We start from the raw sequence: 24,450 nt of genomic DNA on the forward strand, positions 1-24,450 counted from the left end.
GACAATGAAAAAGATGAAAGGATCTCAGTTCATAGAAGTAGGGAACATTGCAGATGCACCTAGAATACACGTCTGAGCAGATGCAACTAGAATACACGTCTGAGCAGATGCACCTAGAATACACGTCTGAGCAGATGCACCTAGAATACACATCTGAGCAGCTCCTGCTTTTTTCAGTGATGCTTTACTGTTTGCAGCAAATCATGTACTGTACTAAAAATGTCAAAGACCATCATATGCTGAGTTGGTAAAAATGGAAATAAATCAGTTGTAAGTGCCCTCGTAAAAATAATCTAATTGGACAAAGTAAGAAAGTCACTAGTTTTATCTTCAAAATGCTGTTGAGATGTTTGCTATTTTAGATTTTGCATTCATAAATATGCTTAAGGTATACTTTTTCTGCAAAATTTTTGGGTGGGTTCATAGCACACATTTTTATGTATTTTTATCATTTTATACTGCTAATATAATATTTTTACTCCAGTCCGGTTTTACAGATACATTTAAGATACTGCTACGTATGCTATTGAAGAATAGTGTTTTATTTTTTTTTTAATAAGGTGAGGGAGACAAGATCAGACAAAGTTTGCCTTATATAAAAGACCTTATGCTGTTTTACTATCACAGGAAAACAGTTGATGATGGACAAACTAGTCACGACACAGAGCAGACAACAGTTAATGAATGACACATAAAAAGGGGCTCACAAGATAAGTGAATGGGTCATTGGGCTAGATAGTTAAATAGAACTATTCAGCTGCCAAAACTGATAAAACAAGGCTGTGTAAAGTTTGCAAGATGACAATCCACACTAAGATTTATTTGCTTTGGCCTGGATCAAATCAAACAAAGGCAACAGAAAACAGAATTGGGCTTTCTTACCCACCAAAAGGCATTAGTTGCTATTACTAAAGCAGCGATGGATTCCATTAGTACTAAAGGTAGTTAGGGATAGTTGTTATGCACTTATATAATCTAGGACAGTCTGTCAAAAGGCCTGTGACAGGCAGCAGATCCCCACTTTAAATTACTCAGATAATTGGTTGAATTGCCATCAGGCCTCTTCCACCCAAAAAAGAATGGATACATCGCTATCGCCTCAGAAATGATGAAATTGAAACTGAAAAAGGGATACATGATTCAGTACCAACCCTTGATGTTGCCCCCCCCCCCAAGACTTACCTGAAAATGACTGCCATACATGTCAAGATGAGCCCAGAGAAGGCTTCAGATAATAATGAGGGAAAAATGCAAAATGCTCTCAAATTATAAAATGTTACAATGGCGTAGCCATGAGTCACGCTAGAACGTGAGCTGCTGATGTCGCGTGTGCAGTACGGAGAACCGGTGATGAGCATTATGTGCTCGAGAGCCCTGAACGTTCACCACGTGGCCCATTATAGTAATAGTATTGTAAAGTTCTGAAATTTAGCCTGGAGACACATCATCTCAAACACATCAGCCCAAAGGGCAGGTAACGTTTGTGGGAGGTAGGTCTACGTTGTTCCAGGATACTCACCGGAAGATGGCTTGTGACCTTAAAATAAGAAACGTTATGCAATTATGAGAAAGGGTATGAGGACTAGGGTTTGCACATTAAATAAAAATGTCTGTGCATAAACAGTCCAACTCAGATTGGTGCTGATGTGGCAATACGAGGGTGTAAATTAAAATGCCATTGATATTCCTCGTAAATCTGATCAAAACTGTCACATCATTGAGATTGTCATCAAGCCTATGAGCACCTGTAAAAAACAGAGTGAAGAAGAATTCAAACAAAAATTAATTGCCGCCTGCATTAGCTGCTGGGAAATGGCTTAGCCGATGAGTCACCCCCCCCCTCCCCAGTGAAAGCAGACAGGAAGCGGCAGGCAGAGGTACGCATTTCACATACAGCTACTATGCAAATAGCAGCCACATTAGTAGTAACATTGCTCGTTTCATTCCCACACTGACACACAAACAGCTTTAAGCAAATAGAATGTTAAGCATGGAAGCATTTGCTGTATGGCGGAACTTTGTGTTTATTGAACGTGATGCTGGTGGCTGTGAGAGGAAATTGCATCTGCTTAAGATGGGAAAAGTGATACTTTTTCACCAGTGGAACTCACTAATTACAGATTTATTGGCGCCTGATGTGTGCCACACAAAGGCCAAGCTCACTTCACTCCAGAGGGAGAAAAACAGGGATAATGTATGGAAGTGAGGCGCCCATGGATTAGGAAAGGTTAAGTAACAGCTGTGCTGACATTGTAACCTTTAGACTGGACAGACTGCTTGCCATTGAAAAACAACATGAACTTTATAGTGCAGTATATATGTTTATCTGTAATGAGCTCTTTACATAGGCATTTTCTTTTGTGTCTGTGTGTGTTGGGGGGGGGGGTATGTATATGAACTCAGTTTTATAGAAATCCATGGCTACAATCAAAAACTAAAAATGTTCACAGTCTTGTATTCCATTTGGTTACTTACAGTATGCTTAAGGTTAGGGCTGAGTAGGGGTTATAGCTGTCAGTGCTGAGATTAGGGTATTTCCCATAGAAATGAATGGACGCTCCCCACAAAGATATGAGTACGGGCCTGTGCGTGAGTGTGTGTGTGTGTTTGATCTTTAAGGAAATATGTTTTACTGGCAGAAGACTCAAAATTATATCTAGATTCAGTTCACCCAGTTCAGGATGGTCGATGTTATAATATCCTGCAAGTCTGACACAATATCCTGTAAATTTAAAGGTAGTAGCATTTTCACTGATGCCCTCCAACTTCTTATCACAAAATATAAGTTCAACAGTACTATACATTCTCAAGAATGTCATGACATTCCCAAATGTATCATTTACTTTGAAGTCGAATATGTAATTTCCCCTTAATTGTAAATATAGACACATGGCATTCTGTCTGGTGCACCGTTCACTGCTACCTGGGTAAAATGGGAATGTAATATGCAGCATAATCTAACCTAAAACTTATTATTCTTGTGTAAGTAAAAAGCAGTTCAGGTCTAAACTATCATATACAGTAGTACCTCAGTTCTCGAACTTAATCCGTTCAGAACTCCAGATCAAATCCTAAAAAGTTTGAGTTCTGACTGAATTTTCCCCATAAGAAATAATGAAAAACCAATTAATTGGTTCCCGGTCCCAAAAAATTACACCTAAATATGTTTTGTTTTTTTAGCATTTAAACACAAAATGAACCGGATAAAACAAGAAGAGCATATACTGTACTAAACACATCTAAGCACATTTATCAAAACAGTAATTTGTAAAGTAAGAAAATAAATGTATCCAAACAATGTGTCCTGCCCCGATCGACCGCTCCTTCCGTGTGCCACGCCCTCTCGTTAACCCCGTGTGGAATCCCCGTGTGATCAGCTGTTTCTGGTTGTTGTCATTAGTCCTCTGTATTTAGTCCGCGTTTCAGTTTGTTTCCCCAGTCCGGTCATTGTATTGTCCGTCTGCTTTTTGCCTGCCTTACCTGTAATTAAACCCCGTATTCCCCGATACCCTGACGCCTTTGTCTCCGTTCCATCCCCGCTTGGCAGGACAATATTATTATAATTAAATGTATTAATGGTTTATTATTAATATTAAAATAAGTAATAAGAAATCTTTACTTTTAAATGTATTTTATTATGTAATAATAATTACTGTTACTGTCTATCATTGTCTAAATGTATTTTTACTGTCTAAATATATGTATTCAGCTAGTGTAAACATGCACAATGCTATCACAGCGAACGCGAGGCTGAGACTGAAGCTTTATCCTTTATTTCCGCTGAGAGATGTGCCGCGTGACTCTTTTCCCCGCGCGTACAAGTTATCTTAGGTCGGTACTCACGGTTTGACTTCTGAGATTCAGATCGAGTTCTAGGTAATTTTTTTTCGAACTGGTTGGTTCAACTTTTAAGAAATTCGAGTTCTAATGAGTTCGAGAACTGAGGTACCACTGTATATACTGCACCATATAACTACTACCATATTCATGAATAAAAAAACTTTTAGGTTTTATATCTATGATGATGTCACTGAACTCATACCTTCCAAAGATATAAAGCTAATATTGCACCCAGGTCAGTCCTCATCTTGCCTACACAGAGCTATTGCTTTTGGTTTTCACCAAACTAAAAAGAGAATTTTCCCTTTTTAATACACAAAATTGATATGTTATGAAGCCTCATATAAATCGCCATCTTGTAAGAAATCCATACTCTCCTTGGCAAAATTTGTGATCTTGATTATTTAAATTTTAAAAATCACATCAGCAACATATCCATATTAAATCCATATGCCACAATGATAAACCAGGAAAGTACAGTAGGTCATTTGTGTGTTTTTTTTAACATTAGGTGTGATAATGTTGGTATCAGCCTCTGGTAACCAGACGGCATTCCTCCAGAATATTCCATGCACTCTCTTCGTTCTTCAGCCTTCTCAGTGGCATAGTCATTCCTGTGAAGACTGATCTATCTTGCTTCTTGTCTTCCTCTTTGTCTTTTACCTTCAACTTATCTAAGAACCATGATCATCTGTAATGCACTGGATTTTCTAATAATCTGCTCGGAATACGATAGCTTTGATCTGGTTAATTCTGCTTCAAGTGAAAATTCGGGCTTGACTTAATAGAGATTTCACTTGCTTGTTTTCCTCGCAGTCCGTGGTGTTACTCTTCCTCACCTACTTCTTCATTGTCAGAAAGCCATATTAATATCGAAACCGGAAATTTCAAATGCTGAGCAATATCTCAATTCTTAACGTCACATAGGTACATGTAAAGATTTCCTCTAGGTCATTCATCACAGAGATGTACAGTACCAGGCAGTCTTACCAGCATAAGCTCTGTGTTAACATTCCTGTTATGTAATGTATGCTAAATGAACAAACAGTGAAGTTTTATAATTGACTCAGAGATATGGTAAACATTTTTTTTAAATGCAAATAGGTCAGCTTTGTTATTTTACTGTTTCTGATAATTCTTACACAATGTCATAAAGATTAAACAAAGAAATGTTTGTTATGGTATTACAATAGTAGCCAATCAACTTATTTAAATAATGCAGCAAACAAAATTATTCACTGTATCATTTTAAACCAAGTATATATTTGAATCTGTTAAATTTGTTGTTTAAAATCACATGAAGATATCTGAATACTGAATTTCTCCTTAGCAAAGTCCATATTATTGATTATCACAGAAGTTTCTATGCCGTAACTTTAAGATTGGTGCAATTATTTAAATTTAACATATCTCCACGCTGTGATCTAAATGAAAGCTACTAAATATATAAATGAACCACCCTATTTCCAAGTAAATTTAATTTGCTAACCAAGGCCCGACAGAAGACAAATGTAATTAACATAAAAGCTTTTTTGAAAGCACATGAGACAGACTATGACAAAGCAAACACAGTATCCATATGTCCAGCATCAAAGGCCAAAATGAACCAGCAAATAAGATGGATTTAATTGTGTGAACTACGTCATAAAATATATGGGGATCGTGTAAAGTATGTGTCACGGTGCGGCAAGAAGGCGAGCAGGGAAGCAGGAGAGTAAGCCGAACTTACGGGTAATCAGGGGTTTAATGGTCGGACTGGCAACAAACACCAAACAGTACAACAATACATGACACTACAATGACTAATCTGGGGAAGACTGACTGAGACTCAATACACAAGACAAGGCAAAAGGAATAGGCAACAGGTGATGACAACCAGGCAAAAACAGGAGGTAACGAGGTGGGTGTGGCACACATTAGGATCGGACGGAGCTGGGCGTGACAGTATGAAAATAGGAAGAAAATTTTGGGCATCTCCTAAATTACAGTATAATATAATATAATATAATATAACATAATATAATATAATATATAGATGTGAATGATGTGGTGACCCCCTCCTACAGTTAGGTTATTCCCTGCTTTGCACCCATAGCTTGTAGAATAGGCTTTGAAGCCCTATGACCCTGCATAGGACAAGCAGGTACAGAAAATGTAATCTGAAGGTCGCCGGTTCAAAACCCAGCCTCAGCACGTCTGCGGGTCCTTGAGCAAGGCCCTTAACCCCCAGCTCCCTGGGCGCCGCTACGGGTGGCTGCCCTTCGCGGACAACTTACTCTACAAAAAAGAGCAAGTTGAGGGAGGTGTAAAGACAATTTCCCCACGGGGATCAATAAAGTATCTATTATCATTATTATTATTCTGTTACGTTACACTAAAATCCAGGAGAGTCATTTGGAACCTTAGCTACAAAACATGCACTCAAAAAAATTGATTATCGTTATCCTGGTAACGTAAATCTGCCAGAAACGTCAATCTCATCATTGTATATGATAAGTAATCATAGTATATTAACCTTATAACGTCATTGGGAAGCTCTTATTAAATATTTATTTATCAAATGAATAGCACACTGCTTTCTAAGCTTTACAGAATGGAAAACCTGATATATACACCCATTGACATTGACATTACTGTACTGTTATCTTAAGAATTTTGCCTTTTAACTAATGAAATTGAATAAGAAAGGAAGAGGTTCAGTAGTGATTAAAGATGATCTTTACTGGGTATTGAAGAACAATCAAGCTACAATTTAAGTAAAAGCCAATACGTATATGAACTGGAGTTTAATGAACAAGTAGAAACAGGAGAAGCAGGAAGGACAATAGAGTTCTAAATGAAGGTAATGGGCTGGTACTACCTGCTATGCATTGATCAATAACAAAGGGGCTAATTGATAATGCATTATTAGCTAGATCCCTATAATGGGAATTGTATTTCACCCTGTCCGTGCAGTTAATGGGGAAAAGATCAGGCGATAAAACCCTGAAACAGATGGTAAGGTCAATTGTTTTAGCAACACATCTGCCTCTCTGCTCCATTCAGTAGCTTTCACAGGTCAAAAAGAATTCATGATTTTCCCCAGCACTGGTTCAGTGTGGATGGCAACAAGCACAAACTATTGCTCACGCTCCAGTTTCCTGGTGAACAAAAGGAATCTGATTGAAATCACTCTCAATTCTTCATGTTAAAAGTGATTTTTTTTTTCTGACAAGTTTGACAGCTTCTGATTTAATTAATTCATGAGTCGACCATTAAAAAAATATTAAATATGCTGCTCAGTTTTAACTGTTGAGTGGTTTCTGGTGGCATGTGAAATGCTGACATCGCATCTGCAAAAACAGAGCCATACCATTTTAAAAAAACTTTAGATAAGTACATACCCGTCTATTTCATGCATTGTGGATCAGGGATTTGTAGCTTTCATTACTGTAATTGCTATCATGTAAATGAAAAGCTAACCTTATACTGTGACAAAGGATGGTTAAAGCTTCATCACCATGTTATGGTTACAGGTATACAAGAGGATATTGTTTTGCAATAACAACATTTAAAATTCTTGTCCCTACTCCAGTGAACAATGTATGACTTGTAATTGGGGTGTCTTATATTAAAAAGCATTCGTACTCATGGTCTAATAGTGGATATTGTCTAAAGCATGATGTACATTTTTCACTTAGACGTAATAAATCATTCATGCCCAATGGCAGCTTATACTTTGTCAAGAATATGCCTCTGCAGAGCAACTCCACTGATGCAAAATACTTACTGAGTGTCAGGAAAATATGAAAATAGCTGCTTAGGTAAGGGGGGGGGGGGCACTGAGGTAGCTGTCAGCCGATGGTTTGCTGGGTGCAGGATGGCGAATGTGGGGGCAGAAAGCTTGCTTCTTAGCAAACCGCGTGCCTCTAGTTGACAGTGAAATGCTCTGTGATTTGATATTTGTTTGAACACTGTGTGAACGTGTCTCCTCAAAATGCACCATGGGGCCAACACACAAAGCATCAGCTGTCACCCACTGAGTGCTTCTGCCTGTCCAAAATCTCCATAGACTATTTAATAGTCACACAGCCTCTCCTCCCAGCTTGACTATTTTAAAATCAGTTAGAGCAGGTGTTGAGGGGAAGGTATTATCAACAGAGAGCAAAGCGTCAGGCACATTGCATATGCAAAGAAAATGCATTTTAATGCAAAGGTTGAGATAACCTGGCACTGGTTTGCTTGAGGCGTGCCAAACTAAGTGCATCTGGACATTTACACCTGCACTAGGATGCATTTGCTTGCATCGATTCATTAAAAAAGCCATGCTGTGGACAGTATAGGGCCATTAAGAAGAATTATGGGAAAAACTTGGCCTTGTATATTGTCTGAAAGTAATACACACGTTAATTCAGTTTTTAATTTATTACAGCTTTACATAAACATACTTAACAGTTAACTGGTATATGATAATATAAGATAAATAGTACACTTCATTTTATCACATCTAAACATATTTCACATGATTTTTAACCATTGATGGTGGTTTTATAGAACTCTGTGCTTAAGAGTGTGATCGAGGTTTGAATGAAACTATTCAAAGTAGATAGATAGATAAATAGATAGATAGATAGATAGATAGATGCATACATACATACATACATAAACCACCCAACTCACAATCATAATCCAAAAACATTTGACAGAGACATATTCTGGGTTTCTGACTGATCTGAAACAAATTTTCGCATAGTTATACAGAAGCATGTGCGTTGGTATGATTACATGCCAAGGTTTTCAAAGACTAAACAGCATATGGCAGGCAATAGCAAGAATTACTTAAGGGCTCTGAGCATTGTGCAGATGAATAATATATTCCATGTTGCTTCAACAGCTCATCCTGATCTAGGTCATTGGTTGATAAGTTATTTGGCGTAAGTATTTAAGACTGTGTATGTGCCAGTTTTAGGAAAAAGCTATCTACAGTTTGGTGTGCATATCGTTATTATATTCTTATATGAATAGGTACAGACGCTCCTCTACTTATGAACGGGATACGTTCCGAACGGCCATTCGTAACTTGAAATGTTCATACAACATCATTTTAAGGGTATACGCAAGTACTAAGTACTAGGATGCTGGGAGTACGCACGCTACGCTGCTGCGCGGCGGGAGTAGCGGCCAGAAGGCGTACTAGGCAGAATTGGCGTGCAGAAAAAAAAATTGATGTTGCGGACAGAAAACGGGAGCCCAATGAACACAATTTGGACTTACAGTCCTCTTCGTTCGTATGTCTGAAAGTTCGTAAGTTGAAAGTTCGTAAGAAGAGGAGCGTCTGTATACAATAGAAAAGGTAGAGTATTGTAGGACATGAATAGAAGATTCACAAGATTCTACAATATGAAAGATCAAATCTTTCCAACAGACATACCTCATATTAGCACTTTGATCTAAATGTATAGCCAGAGGGCTGGAATGGAAAAGTTCGCTGTTTTCATCAATTATTTTGGTTTCCACCCTTTACTGGCGCCTTGAAGAGTGTGGTTACACTCTATGATGAAATACTGCAGCTTTGTTATTTACCTGCAGTCACAGACAGGTACACAGCAGTGGTAGAACACAGGAAAAGATACTCTGTCGTTCACAAGTTTTAATTGAGTGGTAATTGATTCATACACCTTTAGAAATAACCGTACAAATAAGCAGCACATAGATTAAAAATCCTGATGAAAATTGTTGAGTGAGAAAGTTAGTGTTGCATAGTAGTATACCATTTCAGTTCAAGTATCTCTTGCTAAATCATTACTCTACGTGCTGTTTTACAGATAATATTCTTTGGAATTTAAATGTAAAATTGAATCTGAATTTTAATGTTAAACATCCTGATAGTGCTGTCATAGATCAAATTTTCCATAGGATAGAATGATGTGATATAAAATATATCTGGGAACAACTGAAGTGTAAAAATGAATGTGGCTGGTGACTGGCCAAGCACATTTTCAGCTGCCGGAGCACAAGGTTCCTTTTTCTGTTTGATTGCCATGCAGCACTTATTAGGCCATGTGCCGATACCCCCAGATTAACCAGCTGGCCTTTATTAGTTGAAACACCTCATGCAGTTTAAAGAACCAGGTAGCTATAAGATGAGAAAATTACTAGGGGAGAGGTTGCAACTATACATGGATACTATCCTGGATACTATTCTGTCTCATTCCATATCCTGTTTTGTTGTGTTCTATCATGTGTTGAGGTCTATGCGTGGACAGCTGATCCTTCTGCCTCGCCACTTTCCCCATCGCGGTTTTGATATATCGCGGAGTCCGCGTAAGAAATTAACTGGGAGTCTTTTGGGGGATTTTGCAAATGCTGCAGACGTCACACCAAGGCCGGCAGACAGCACAAGTAGTCCAGTAGCATTATAAATGCATAAAATGAAGTACAGTGCTGGTTTGAGGGACACCCAGTGAGTCTATGGCAGCCCCTCATGTGGTACAGTAGTTCTCAGAGATCTTGCAGTGATCTTTATATCTTGTGTTTCTTGTATCTTTCCACTAGTTTTGCTCGCGAAGGGGACTGAAAGATTTTATGTGTTTTTTCCAATGACCCCACCCCTGCCATGTGTAAGGGTCAACTGTATAACTTAATTAGCTGCATTTTTTGCTGTTACAGTGCCCATTATCATGCTGCATGCCGTCTTTCTTTATGTTTATTGTTTTTAAGGGCCATATATGTTTCTGTTCCTGTTTAATATCAGTAAAATGCCTTTTGTATAAATCCAGGGGTATTGTGCCCCCACTGCAAAGGCTACCTTGAACAATGGCCAGTTTTCCCTGTTGTTATATTCCCACTATTGTTAGGCTCAATTTAAAGATGTCCCTTTGGACAAATTAAAAAGCAGAACAGTGTTTATTCTTAGTGTGCATGTCCGGGAAAACACCGTGTAAAAAATGTAAGAAACCAAAGTCATGAGAGGCATGAACCTGACAGAGGCGCTCTGGGCTGCCCCCCCCCCCCCCCCCCCCCCACTGCCCCGCCCCACCCGCTGCCCCGAGACCCAAAAGGAAAGACTCACAAAGTCGTAAAGTTTTGTCATTGACTTAGGGCAGTAAATCATAGCTTTGTGGTTTAAAAAGATCTCGCAAGTGTATTTTGATTTGAATCAAGTTAAATGGCTAAAATTCATGTGTGTGTGATAAATAATGTTTAATGCATGACAAGAAAAGTGTATATATACTATTCAGTAATTGTTAAAACTGGACTTGAGTACCATGGCATTTAGCCAGGTTACACAGAATGGTAAAGTATGACTGGACTACAGGTGTGTGACATTAGTAAATCATTTTGGTATTTAATCACTGACCACAAGTCTTCTTTCTCAACCTGCAGCACTGTTGTTGTCTAAAAGAGCTGTAGCAATTACTTAGCTTTTATAATCTCCATTAAGTAATGTTAGAATTAAAATTATAATTGAGCATTGATTTACAATTGTGATATACCTGTCTGGCACTATGCGTGCAGTTAGAGAAAATTAATCAAAACCCTTCAGATCAATCTGATTCAGGAATTCAGCAGTGCCATCGCCTAAATATGAATGAGTGCAGAGGTTATCAAACACTATCTGTTTTCTCCTAGTTGCACATATAATGTACTCAAATGCCAAAGGAGTTTATTGTATTGTTTTGTATCGGCTGGAGTTAGTCTCTGTCAAGAAATTAACTGTTTCTCACCTTAATTTTCCCCACAATTCAAATTAAAGTTAAATGATACACAAAACACGGCAAGTGAATCTACATGCTATATATTTAACAGATCTTAAGTATCGCTATTATAATAAAAATACTTAATTCACATATCTTACCTCATCTGAAAGACTAGTCTGCTCTTAGCATTTATTGATCATTGTAATTAATTACATTCCTGAAATGTTTTCTTGCCACGTAGAGTAATTATTTTTTTAAAGGAGTTTTCTTAATGAGATGCCAAATCCCCAAACGAGTTGCAATGTTCACTTCCCTTTTTTCTTTATCTCCATCGCATACTTTGAGGATGTCTGTCATCTCTATTACAATCGCTAGATAAAGGACTACATAGAAATTAGCAAATATCAGAGTAGCATTCCCCTGAAGCTTTTTCTTGGCATATGTCCTACAAACCCCATTCCTTTATTTTTATATAAGCCACAAATATTGGCTTACAGTGGAATATTATCCATTCATCTGTCCATCCATCCATTTTCCATACCCGCATGTCCTATGCCTTATGGAAGCAAAAGTTTCATTGTGCATTTGGGCCTAATTGCAAAATTCGGCAGAAGTAGCATAATATTCATGAATTCCTGGACTGACTAACCATTACACACTCCATATATGAGTTCGCAGTTGACTTTTTCTTTTATACTGATTACTTATTGAAAGATTTTATACATAGTATATATATAACTGAAGCTGATGTTTTGCAAAGCCTACAGTAGCTAAGCTCAAAATAAATAAATCACAGGGCCCTGATGGCATCTTACCTATAGTGTTAAAAGAGATGAGGGATATTATTTGCCGACCCTTAACATTACTGTTTCAAAAATCCTTATCTGAAGGTGTGGTACCTTCTGATTGGAAGCATGCCAACATAACGCCCATTTTCAATTTGTCAAACTATAGGCCAATCAGTCTAACTTGTATAACTTACAAGCTTGACCCGGTAGAGTTAGGGCCTGCCATGGCATCTCCTCTGAAGTGACTGTCTTCAGCCTGGTAAAGTTATGGAGGCTATAATCAAAGAGAAAATGGTAGATTACCTGGACTCAAATAACATTTTGAGGGATAGCCAGCATGGATTTAGGAGAGGTAGATCCTGTTTAACAGATCTGTTGGAGTTTTTTGAGGAAGCTACTCAGGAAGTTGATGATAAGAAGGCCTATGATGTCATCTACTTAGATTTCCAAAAGGCTTTTGATGTTGTTCCCCACAAGAGGCTCTCACTTAAACTCAAAGCGACAGGTATTTTAGGAACTGTAGCAACCTGGATTGATAACTGGTTAACGGATAGGAAGCAGCGAGTAGTTATAAGAGGCTCAATGTCACAGTGGGCCTGCGTTCATAGTGGGGTACCGCAGGGTTCAATTTTAGGACCACTTTTGTTCCTAATTTACATAAATGATATAGACACCAATATATACAGTAAACTGGTGAAATTTGCAGATGACACCAAGGTGGGTGGTGTAGCAGATACTGAACTAGCGGCTCAGCAGCTACAGTGGGATCTTAATTTAATTATTGACTGGGCTGACACCTGGCAGATGAAATTTAACAAAGACAAATGTAAGGTACTCCATGTAGGGAGCAGAAATATAAAGTACAGGTATTTTATGGGACCTACTGAAATAAAGGTAGCTGATTATGAGAAAGACCTTGGTGTGTATGTTGATGCTTCCATGTCTCATTCTCGCCAGTGCGGGGAAGCAATAAAAAAGGCCAATAGGATGTTGGGGTATATCTCCAGGTGTGTGGAGTTTAAGTCAAGGGAGGTAATGCTAAGATTATACAATTCCTTGGTGAGACCTCACGTAGAATATTGTGTACAGGTTTGGTCACCATATCTTAAAAAGGACATAGCGGCCTTAGAAAAGGTGCAGCGTAGGGCCACAAGAATGATTCCTGGTCTTAGAGGAATGTCATACGAGGAAAGGTTATTTGAGCTAAATCTGTTCAGCCTCAAGCAAAGGAGACTGAGGGGGGACATGATCCAGGTCTATAAGATTCTAACAGGTTTGGATGCTGTTCAACCGAATAGTTACTTCAGCATTAGTTCAAATACAAGAACTCGTGGCCATAGGTGGAAATTAGCGGGAGAACATTTCAAACTGGATTTAAGGAAGCACTTCTTTACACAGTGTGTAGTCAGAGTATGGAATAGTCTTCCTGATAACGTACTGCAAGCTGAATCCTTGGGTTCTTTTAAATCAGAGCTAGATAAGATTTTAACAACTCTGAGCTATTAGTTAAGTTCTCCCCAAGCGAGCTCGATGGGCCGAATGGCCTCCTCTCGTTTGTATAGTTCTTATGTTCTTATAGTCTCTTTAGGTCTACATATTGTATCCTCACACGATTTCACAACAGTTTGTTACAAAGGGGAACGAGCTAGAAAAAAACAAAAAAAACAAGCAGACTAATGAGAGAGATCACCTTTATCACAATGGCTAATTTGGCTGTTTCTGCGATGTCAGTCATTCGAAATTCCTCTTGCAGCGTCTTTGGATTCATGTGTGCATGTGTGTGTGGGGGTGGGGGGATGGATTGTTCAATCCCTGAAGCAGTCAGTCATAACTGAAGGTGAATTGTGACCCAAAAAGAAATCCCACGGACGGAGCTTGACCCGGTAGAGTTAGGGCCTGCCATGGCATCTCCTCTGAAGTGACTGTCTTCACAGCAGCTTTTTCACACTGCTGCTGTGAGTGGGCTTAGGTACTCTGATTTAAAAAAAAAAAAACAAAAAAAAAACACAGAAATGGAAAAACAAACTCCCAGTTGGCAGTCTGTCTCTGTTTGTTGCCAGGCCAAGTAACAAGGTTGTCATATATTATTTGCAAAACCAGTTCTGACTTTTATCCTCCTCTCCAAAGTGGCATACAAAGCACCTCTGGCTATCATGCACATAATATTTCCCTGTTCTGACCATGAAATCTTTGACATAATGTTGATTTATTATTATGAATCTTAGTCTTCATTCATTGGTTCGTCCATTTATTTATTTATTAATTTGTTTGTGAAACATGAACAGTATCAGTCTATCTCTCCTTTGTATTAGTAATTGAAATGTATTTCTCTTAATGAATAATTATTCATATTAAGGAGTATGAAGCACTAAAGTATTATTTTTATGATTGATTTGAAGCACTTCGACCTTTGGATCTACTTACTGTAGTTATTTTTGAGTGGAAAGGTTAAATCGCTCACCTTCTCACAAGAAGGTTCTAGACTGGCACTTGAATGCTGTGTGCCTCTCGAGATTAAGTCACATGATCTTCATCACAGGAACCAATGGAGTCCCCCCCCCCCCCCCCCATTGGACCTAGTCTAATTGAATCTGCCCGGACACAATGAAAACGTATCCAAAGCTGCTATTTCCAGCCCCCACCTATGATAAGCAAATGACCCCCATGGAATTGAGGTCACAATGTGTGAAAACAAGAGTGAGAGAGAAAAATAAAGTCTCTTCTAGACAAAACTGATATATACTCCCACAGAAGAATGGCTTCAATGATGATTCCCTCTGCCTGAAAACATTCACTCTTCAATCCTTTTTTGAGCAAATTAACAAAAAAAAAGTTTACCAAAACACATTCTTGTAAAACGTGTTCTGGGATATGGGTGAACAACTCTTGAGAAATATAAATACAGTCCAATAAATGCAAACGTTCCCATAACAAAAGAAAGTATTTCTAGCTTCATGGGAGGTCTGGCTCTATTATACCAGAAAAACAGTAGCGGTCAGACCAGCTATCTAAGGGTTTATTGACATGTAGGTGCAGGTTCCTTATGGTGATTCAAAGTTGTCTTAAAATGTAAGTATTCAAGTATATTTGTGCATTTGCTGTGAGGATGATGTCACTTTTGTTTGAGCATTGCCCAACAGGGTTATTCACACTCAAGCATTTGCCATCAGAGGGGAAGTTTGATGAAGATAATAATGCAAACACAAATGGCCATCCATTTGTATGCAAGAGGAGTTTTGTAAGGCTTTGGTACTTTGGTTGGCATGGTAACACATCTTACCATTATTTAAGTATAGTTCAGGAATGCCGAAAAGGCCTGAGCGTTTTCTGCAGGCCCTGTTGAAGCCTGCTTGAATAGACAATAGCTGTGCAACTGACAAGGGTCTGGATGCTGGGAGGAATTGCTGGGAAGCCCCTGTTAATTGCCATTTTAGTACATGGAGTGGGAGAGGGTCCTGATGAGGTCAGCTCAGTTATTTCTACAATGAATTATTGAACATCCCAGTGTGCCATTTGAAACGTGTGCTGCATTTGAAGTTCCACTGACCTGTGGGAGTTGCAAAAAAGGAAAATGCTACCACGATTGAAAAATGTAATTTAGGAATTTATGGAAATACCTTTGCATTTTCCCCACTGTACCAGCACATTCTTTGGTCTATGTACTTGATGCAGTCCATGTTCTCCTTCAATATCATTTCCACACTTCATGATTATGTATATATGTATAAGCTGTAAAATATATATGTGACTTCTTCAAAGGATGTTAAAACGTAATCATTCTTTAGCATCTCTGAAGTCTGGATGCTGGATTTGGGATTCGTTAGTCCCGTATATACAGATATTGATTTGTTAAAATGTTAAAATAGTTTTTTATCATTTATTTATTACTAACCATAATTGTATACTTTAATAATTAACTTACTTCATACACTTTTCTGTATCTCTTTCAGAATTTTCTCAGCATTAATTTCACCCCACATTGCTACTATGTACTCTTCTCTTTATCAAAAACCCTTTTTAGCATAAGGTTTTTGACAAATAACCCCAACTTCAATATCCATACTATTACAGTTTCAAAATGCCCTTGTTGGTTTTTGGTTCAACCTCAAAAAATAACCATGTGACTCCTGCCATATGGTGCTCCAGTATATTGCCGCTTAAGGGTGACCAACGGCTTTTTTTGTGAATGCAACCTCGTTACTTTGTAGTTATTGCATTTTGGATTCCATGTTTTTGCATATTGAAGATTAGATAGATAGATAGATAGATAGATAGATAGATAGATAGATAGATAGATAGATAGATAAATAGATAGATGATAAACTGATTTTAGCACTTTTTCTGCACTCCTCACTGTACGACAGTACAGGCATTGCACTTGATGGAGGACAGCATTTCACTATATATCCAAGCATATCTGCTCAGCCCCTGAAATTGTTCGCTTATAATCTGGTTCTTTGGATTATATCTGACCAGCTCTCTGGCATTTCACTGGCACTGAACACCTGCCCACTGGCCCTTACACGTGGTCCTGCCACCAGAACTGTGGTTGCATACGAGGCACCCACACTCTCCCATGCACATAACCTTGAATCTTCAGTCAGGCCAGTAAACCGGAATCTTACAAGCTGTTTATCTGAGTCCTGCTGCTCCAAATCGGCACTGGTACCAGATGACCTAAAAGAGATGCACTAAAACCCAAAAGAATCGAAGATTGCTGCTTTTTACAACCCCCAACTGACTGTTCCTTGTGAGTTTGTCTTCTCAGCCGTGTAAGAGCTGTTTTCTTCATGTCCTCTTGAGCTTAGCAAATACACTATGAGTGGAGCGGACACCAGATGCCTGACCACCTGCTGCAAGACCTTCCTACGCACCTCCACAAAGGCAGGTGGATAGAGTGGCAAGCTACGCCGAAAGGGCACAGGGGTGGAGGAAGACAGCTGACAGCTGAACTAAGCAGGAAATTAGGAACAGAATGAATAGCTAATGTGAAGGTGAAGAGCACCTCCTATCATCAAAGTGCAAAAAGTGCGAGAAGACAAAGCCTGCACACATTTGAATGAATGGTAATAGTAGATTACACACACACACACACACACACACACACACATATATATGTATATAGTAACAGAGAAGCATCAACTGTTCTTAAACTCCTTATTTAGGTTATCTAACACACCATAACCGCAGAAACAATTTCAATCAAAAAGGTGTCATCATAATCACATTCTGAAAAAAATATATACATTTTAATTTACTCTTTCCATGAGACAATGTGATTAATTGCATAGGATGACAAACTTCCTTCTCCATTTTAAGATCCTCACTATTACAAAGAACATTAATGTCTGAAAAAATGGGCAAATTGCCCATCATCTGTGTGCATATAGTGTTAGCAGAATAAATAACTAGCATGATAATTCATCGTGATTCTTAAGTGGACTGCATGGCATAACTGTAATAATCACTTAATTGGATATAATTCAAACAAGTAAACATCACAAAACATGCTTCTATATTTGAATGACAAGCTCTAAAATGTCATCTGTAATGTTCCACAACATGTTGAGAGCGTTTCAAGGTGTTTGGGTGAATTTATCAAATTATTGTGGCTAAGTAGTATGAATAATTATATCCAAGTATCATTGAAGAAGAAGAAAATAATGCATATTTATACTAAGAATATTTGAATACTTGACAAAACATCACAAAAAGTAATTACAAGCCCAGTAAGAAAATAAGTAGATACGAAAATATATATTATTATACCTAAATTTTACATTTTTAGCTATAGCAAATTATTTGTGGGAACATACATAAAGATATTAATTAGGACCCTATAATCAGTATAATGTTACCTGTGGTAAATTGTCCCTTTCACAGATTGAACCACTAGGTTCCATCTCTCTGCATATCTGAATGCTCAGTCTTGAATGTATACTTCAGTCATTATTTACAGCAGTATATATTGTAAACCGTAGTTTAACATTGAATAAAAGAGTGAGAGTCCATTTCTAACAGTAAACCAAGCTGACACTGAGATCAACATTTTACTTCAGTGAGTCAGTAGGACTTGTGATTTTTGACTCCCCTGGATAAGGGGTCTTTTAAAGTATATATTTATTAAATTTTGCCTCTGTACTCTGCAACTATAGCAGTATATCATTGTTGTTTTTTTCTCACTGCCTTCCTTTTTAAAGATCAAATGCTTTTCCAGTCTTTGCCAATGGTAATTTGCAATCAATGTTCCTTTGCAGACAATCACTTCTGTCTGTTCTAATTAGAATAGAAGGCTGTCACAGCAAATTATAACCTTGGAGCAAACAACAAAAAATGACAGATAGCACTTAATAATGGGGTATGTCTGATGGAAGAACTGAAGTAGCAGATAAATAGAGATGCAATAATTTCCATACACATCTATCCATAGAGGGAGACAATTGCATGTGTCAAGGCATTTCATCACAGAGGACTGGGGACTTTTCTGTACTTTTAATTTCTCCACATAGGAATCAATTTTGTTTATTATTATTATCATTATTATTATTATATTGTTGTTGTTGCTTTGTTGTGTTATAGAATTAAGTGTAATCATACAATCATATAAAATATATAATTGTATAATAATCCATAATACCATATATACAACCGGCAGGTTTTATGAAACCTGATTATTTAGCCAAAAGAAAAAAAAACGATAAATACTGAGTAAATGTTATATTTGCTCATCGTAGTGTATATTTAAAATGATTTATTCTGTACTGTAGTAGTGTAGATGTGCTGTATGTATACACCCTGTACATGTAGTTCTATGGATTAAAAGAACAGTAATAAATAAATAAATAAATAAAACCTCAGAATCTGACTGATACGACTGACAGGTGTGAACCTGGAGACAGCAGCTTGATCTTCTAAGCCCTGAGTATGAAAGGAGCAGGCAGTTACAGCTCAAACCGCGTATATATTCCTCCTGGATAATTAGCTCCCTTCACACATAATATGGACTTCTGCTACATTTCTGCCAACAGCTCAGCAAGGACGCTTACTTTAAGACAGCAAGAATCTGTTTTCAGACTCTTCTCCCGGGGAAGGAAACTAATTCAGGAACCAGTTATCCATTTTTTTCAGAAATGAATTTCGCAACTTCTTCTCTACCTGGCATATTTTTATGATTGGCAGTGTGTTGTACAGGTTATATTTTGAATTCAGAAGTAATAGGTCAGCTGGAGAGAAAGGAGATGGAAGTGGAAGTGTCATTGTCAATTGTTCGCAACTTTACTGAAGTTAAGAGGGCTGATGTTTTTGGTTTTGATTGTTGCAAATGTTGAAATGTTTTTAAAAAGGCACAACCAATTGATGAAATTACCAAGTCAAATCTGTGTCTGTTACTGATTATGTGGAGCCTGCTATTCTTTGTACACTATTGAGTTGTTGATTACATTGATTGTTGATTAAAATCTATCCCAGATTTTAACTAACCAACATATCTTTTTGTCTTTAGATGTATTTGTGATTTCTAGCCAGTCCACGCAAGGTTTTTTTTAATTGTGTTTTAGAATTAAAAAGAAGCCATTGATATCTGCTCAAAAAAAGTCTTCCAACTTACTTCCCAATTTAAAGAAGTTAATTTGACTTTTGACATTTTCACTCTTTTATTGCTTTCACAGATTTTTATAAAATTGAGGTTATCCAAATGAGGATCTGAACAATGTCGCCAAAAATAAGCAAGTTTCAGGTTTCAGGTGTGGGGACATTTTGATTCCTAAATGTGATCTATGTAACCCCCCCCACCCCCATACACACACACACACACCCATTTGTCTTCATATGTTTGTGGGGACCTTCCATTCATTTCTATGGACAAAACTCTAACACCAACAATGACGAACTTAACTCCTACCTTTTTATAAAATTTTAATTCCCAACACTCACCGAGCTAATATTACGAGCTATTAGGGAGAATGCAGCTGCTGTATGAATAGATGGCACCTTTAGATAAAATGATATACAGAAGATCACATGGGAATTGAGGAATATTTTAAGAACTCTGAAGGTAGCTGGTGACTGAAAGGCTAGGATGAGAGTTGTGATGGGCAGGGGTGCATGGCCAGGTGGGGGCAGGGAAGGTGAGTTCAGTATGTGATGGAGTGGACATGTGGGCAGTGTAGGGCGGCTGCCCCCCCCCCCCCCCCCCAAGGGAATTACAGTAGTCAAGTCTGGACAAAATCAGTGCTTGGAGCAGCAGCAGAGAGGATCTAAAGGTGATGAAGGGCTTGACATTGTGGATGCAAGAGCAGGTAACAGAGGAAATGTTGGGGGGGGGGGACAGGGAGGGGGTCAGAGAGACTTCTGGGAGATTATCATACTGTCTACAGTGAGGTGAACGCAGAGGTAAGTAGTAAAGAGGAATAAAAATGCAGCATTCATGTTCACGCCAAAACACCCACCTCCCTGAGTGTTTGTCTTCTGTTTGTTACCATAATTAGCACATGGGGGGTGGGGGGGGTGGAAAAGTCAGTTCTCAGCCTTCATTTTAAGCCAGGTTTGCAAAGCAAGCAGCACTATAAGCATATTAAGTCATGCTTTCTCCAATGCCCCCATCTCGTGTTTAACAACCTTGCTTAGCTGGGTTATCGATGTACTGTAGCAGCGTGCTGACTTGATGATGAGGCTTTGGGTAACCATTAGCTGGCTGACTTATCACAGTAACCGTCTGAATGGTAAGGCTCTGCTTGGCATGTTATCTTCCCTTCTGCAACAGAACCAAACATAAGCACATCACTTTGCCCTCTGTCTCCCTAAATCTGCCAGTCTGTCAACAATTTTATTGGAGCAGATTTGCCCAAAGGGATTGGAGGGGGAGAGCACCTCTGAAGTTGATCCAGCCTGCTTCAAATAACAGAGATTTAGAGAGAGAAACTTGGAACAGTGATTTTTGTCCAAAGTGATGGCTCCCAATACTGAGGACTAGGTTTTCAAAACAGAGATGACGTTAAATAAGCAAATGAATCAGACAGTTATCCACATGGATGAATGAGTCCAGAAAATCCAGTGGTTTGTGATAAATGATAACAACTGCAATAACATATCCTAACCAGCTACAAAACAGAGACATAACATAACTTCAAGTACGTTTAAGCTAAGTACATTTATTAGTTAGTAAACTGTAGCCTGACTGAATTGTGTCCTATCGCACCATGCACAGTAGTTTCCATAATGTATATTGTTCAGAAAAACATATATTGTCAATTGTTATTATTTCAGACACACTTCACTCTTTCTGTACAGATTTCGCTTCAGTGAGCCAAACCTGCAGCAAACAGAGCATGATCTGAATGCCCAATGGATGCTTAAGTCCACTGGGCTGTTAATAGTTTTGGGCAATAGGGATGACATGTTTGTTTGAGTTTTCCTTGGTTCCCTTCCTATTGCTGCCTCAAAGTTTTTAAAGGTGTACATTTGTTGAAATGCCAAACACATGGTACTTCATGCACAAAGCCCCTCAGTGCTAGCATGCCTAAACCGGTTGCTCAGCAGTGGCAGAAACTGAAACACAGTAATTCATCAGCCTTCCAGCGGATCACAATATGAAAGACAGAATATTACAGCTGTGATGCGTTCAGAACAAGAACCTAGTTCTCTAGAAATATCAAAATATAAATAATTAGTCTAGGTAAAAAAAAAAATACTCAATGTGACTTGATGATTTAATTTTTTTCAGAGACAATAAGTCGTTATTTCGACATCTCATGTTAAGCTTCGACTTACTATCTCGTTATAACGACTTATGTCAAAATAACGAGATAATATCTTGTTATAATGACTTATTATGTCGAAATAATGATTTACTATCTCGTTATAACGACTTATTATGTCGGAATAACGAAATAATATCTCGTTATAACGACTTATTATGTCAAAATAACGACTTACTATCTCGTTATAACGACTTATTATGTCAAAATAACGAGATAATATCTTGTTATAATGACTTATTATGTCGAAATAATGATTTACTATCTCGTTATAACGACTTATTATGTCGGAATAACGAAATAATATCTCGTTATAACGACTTATTATGTCAAAATAACGACTTACTATCTCGTTATAACGACTTATTATGTCAAAATAACGAAAAAAAAAATAATCAAATGCGGTTCAGGGCTTCCGTAGTCATGTACCACAGCTGCTGTGATATTTATTAAAAAATAAATAAATCTTTACGTTCTATATACCTGACTTTACCCATTTCATTCTGGTCTAGGTCTGCCAGTGATGCAGGTGAAGATTGATATCTCTAGGCAACAAGTGGAGAAGATATTTGGTCTGGAGGACTACTGGTGCCAGTGTGTTGCCTGGAGCAGTACAGGAACTCAGAAGAGCCAAAAGTCGTACGTGCGGATTGCTTGTGAGTCTCACTGTCCGGCACAATTGTATGTCAAGCTGCATAAATTGATCAGTTCTATACTGTGTATATAGCTCACTTTGGATGAAAGCATCTGACAGTAAAAATACCAAAACATACACATCTTTTTCAATAAAATTAATAAAATATTGAAAAATACACAGATACATTTTTCTGACTTGAAATGATATTACTGAATCCATCTCACAATTACTTAACACCAGCATTATCTGGTATATATTAGGCTTCAATACATTTTTCTTATTTGTATCACCTCTCAATTAATTTAAAATACATTTTAAACTTGCCGAGATGGATATACAACTATATTGATGCAGAGATTACAGAGGCCCTGGGTTAAGAACATCTGACTTATGGAGAACTCGTACTTATCAACAGAAAGCTTTAAAGCCTATTAAATTAACGATTTGGGTTAAATACAATGGTTTGTAATAAAGAACACATGCACTACTTATTGATGCTCATGAAAATATTATGCAGCCTCACTGGTCTGTTGGCTTCAGGTACTGTATGCAGCTACTTTTATTATTGCTGTATTATTATCATTACTTGTATTATTATTGTTACCCATCCATCCATTGTCCAACCTGCTTATCCTACTGGGTTGTGGGGGGTCTGGAGCCTATCCTGGAAGCAATGGGCACGAGACAGGGAACCACCCAGGATGGGGGGCCAGCCCATCACAGGGCACACTCACACACGCACACCTAAGGACAATGTAGCAACCCCAAGTAGCCTCAGCATGTCTTTGGACTGTGGGGGGAAACTGGAGTACCCAGAGGAAACCCCATGACGACACGGGGAGAACATGCAAACTCCACACACATGTGACCCAAGCGGAGACTCGAACCCAGGTCCCAGAGGTGTGAGGCAACAGTGCTAACCACTGCACCACCATGCCACCCCCTATTATTATTATTATTATTATTATTATTATTATTATTATTATTATTATTATTATTATTATTATTATTATTATTATTATTATTATGATGATGATGATGATGATGATGATGATGTGCTGTGTTTTTATTGTTCTGATTTACCTACAAATTCAACTTATAGACAGATTTAGGGAACGGACCTTGATTGTATCTGGAAGACTGCCTGTATTCTACTATAACTGTAATTGTGATTCAGGTTTACTTAAGGCAATGCAAAAGGAGGTAAAGGAGGCAGAGGAAAGGATGCATAATAAAGAAGGCAGAGTAAAGCAGGCATAGTAAAGAAGGCAGAGTAAAGCAGGCATAGTAAAGAAGGCAGAGTAAAGCAGGCATAGTAAAGAAGGCAGAGTAAAGCAGGCAGAGTAACGCAGGCAGAGAAACGCAGGCAGACTTTTTCCAGAAAAACTGTCCCCCTCAAAGGTTGTTACTTGACAAGTTGACAAAAGGTTTTTTGTTTTGCATAGAATGTAATATTTTTTAGTGGATGACAGTGATTAAATTGTGCTTCTACGTAAATTGCTTGTACACCAGAATGACAAAAAAGCAGCACAGGTTTCCTTTGGATGCCAGTCTCCATACACAGCAGGCAGGACAGTGATTAAAGATTCGCACTCTGCCCTTCACCAAGGTACTGAACCTTAATTGCTTTCAGTAAATATGTTCAGCTGTTTAAATGGGTAAATTGGGTTAGAAGGTTTGGATAAAAGCATATGCCATACAAACAGCAACAGAAGGTAGTATAATGCTTAAGGACATGGAGTTATAATATA

The 24,450-nt window shown here is 38.1% G+C and overlaps 1 protein-coding gene across 2 annotated transcripts in view; it reads left to right on the forward strand.

The window, feature by feature from the left end:
• The window catches only part of unc5a (unc-5 netrin receptor A), a 200,104-nt gene that overhangs the window by 104,471 nt on the left and 71,183 nt on the right, over positions 1–24,450 (forward strand). For both annotated transcript variants that reach the window (XM_023834611.2, XM_023834612.2), the window contains exon 3: positions 22,575–22,718. In XM_023834611.2, the coding sequence (XP_023690379.1) occupies positions 22,575–22,718 (144 nt within the window). The remainder of the gene's footprint in view (positions 1–22,574; positions 22,719–24,450) is intronic.

This window comes from Paramormyrops kingsleyae, chromosome 10 (assembly GCF_048594095.1).
Source record: "Paramormyrops kingsleyae isolate MSU_618 chromosome 10, PKINGS_0.4, whole genome shotgun sequence".
Taxonomy (NCBI): Eukaryota; Metazoa; Chordata; class Actinopteri; order Osteoglossiformes; family Mormyridae; genus Paramormyrops; species Paramormyrops kingsleyae.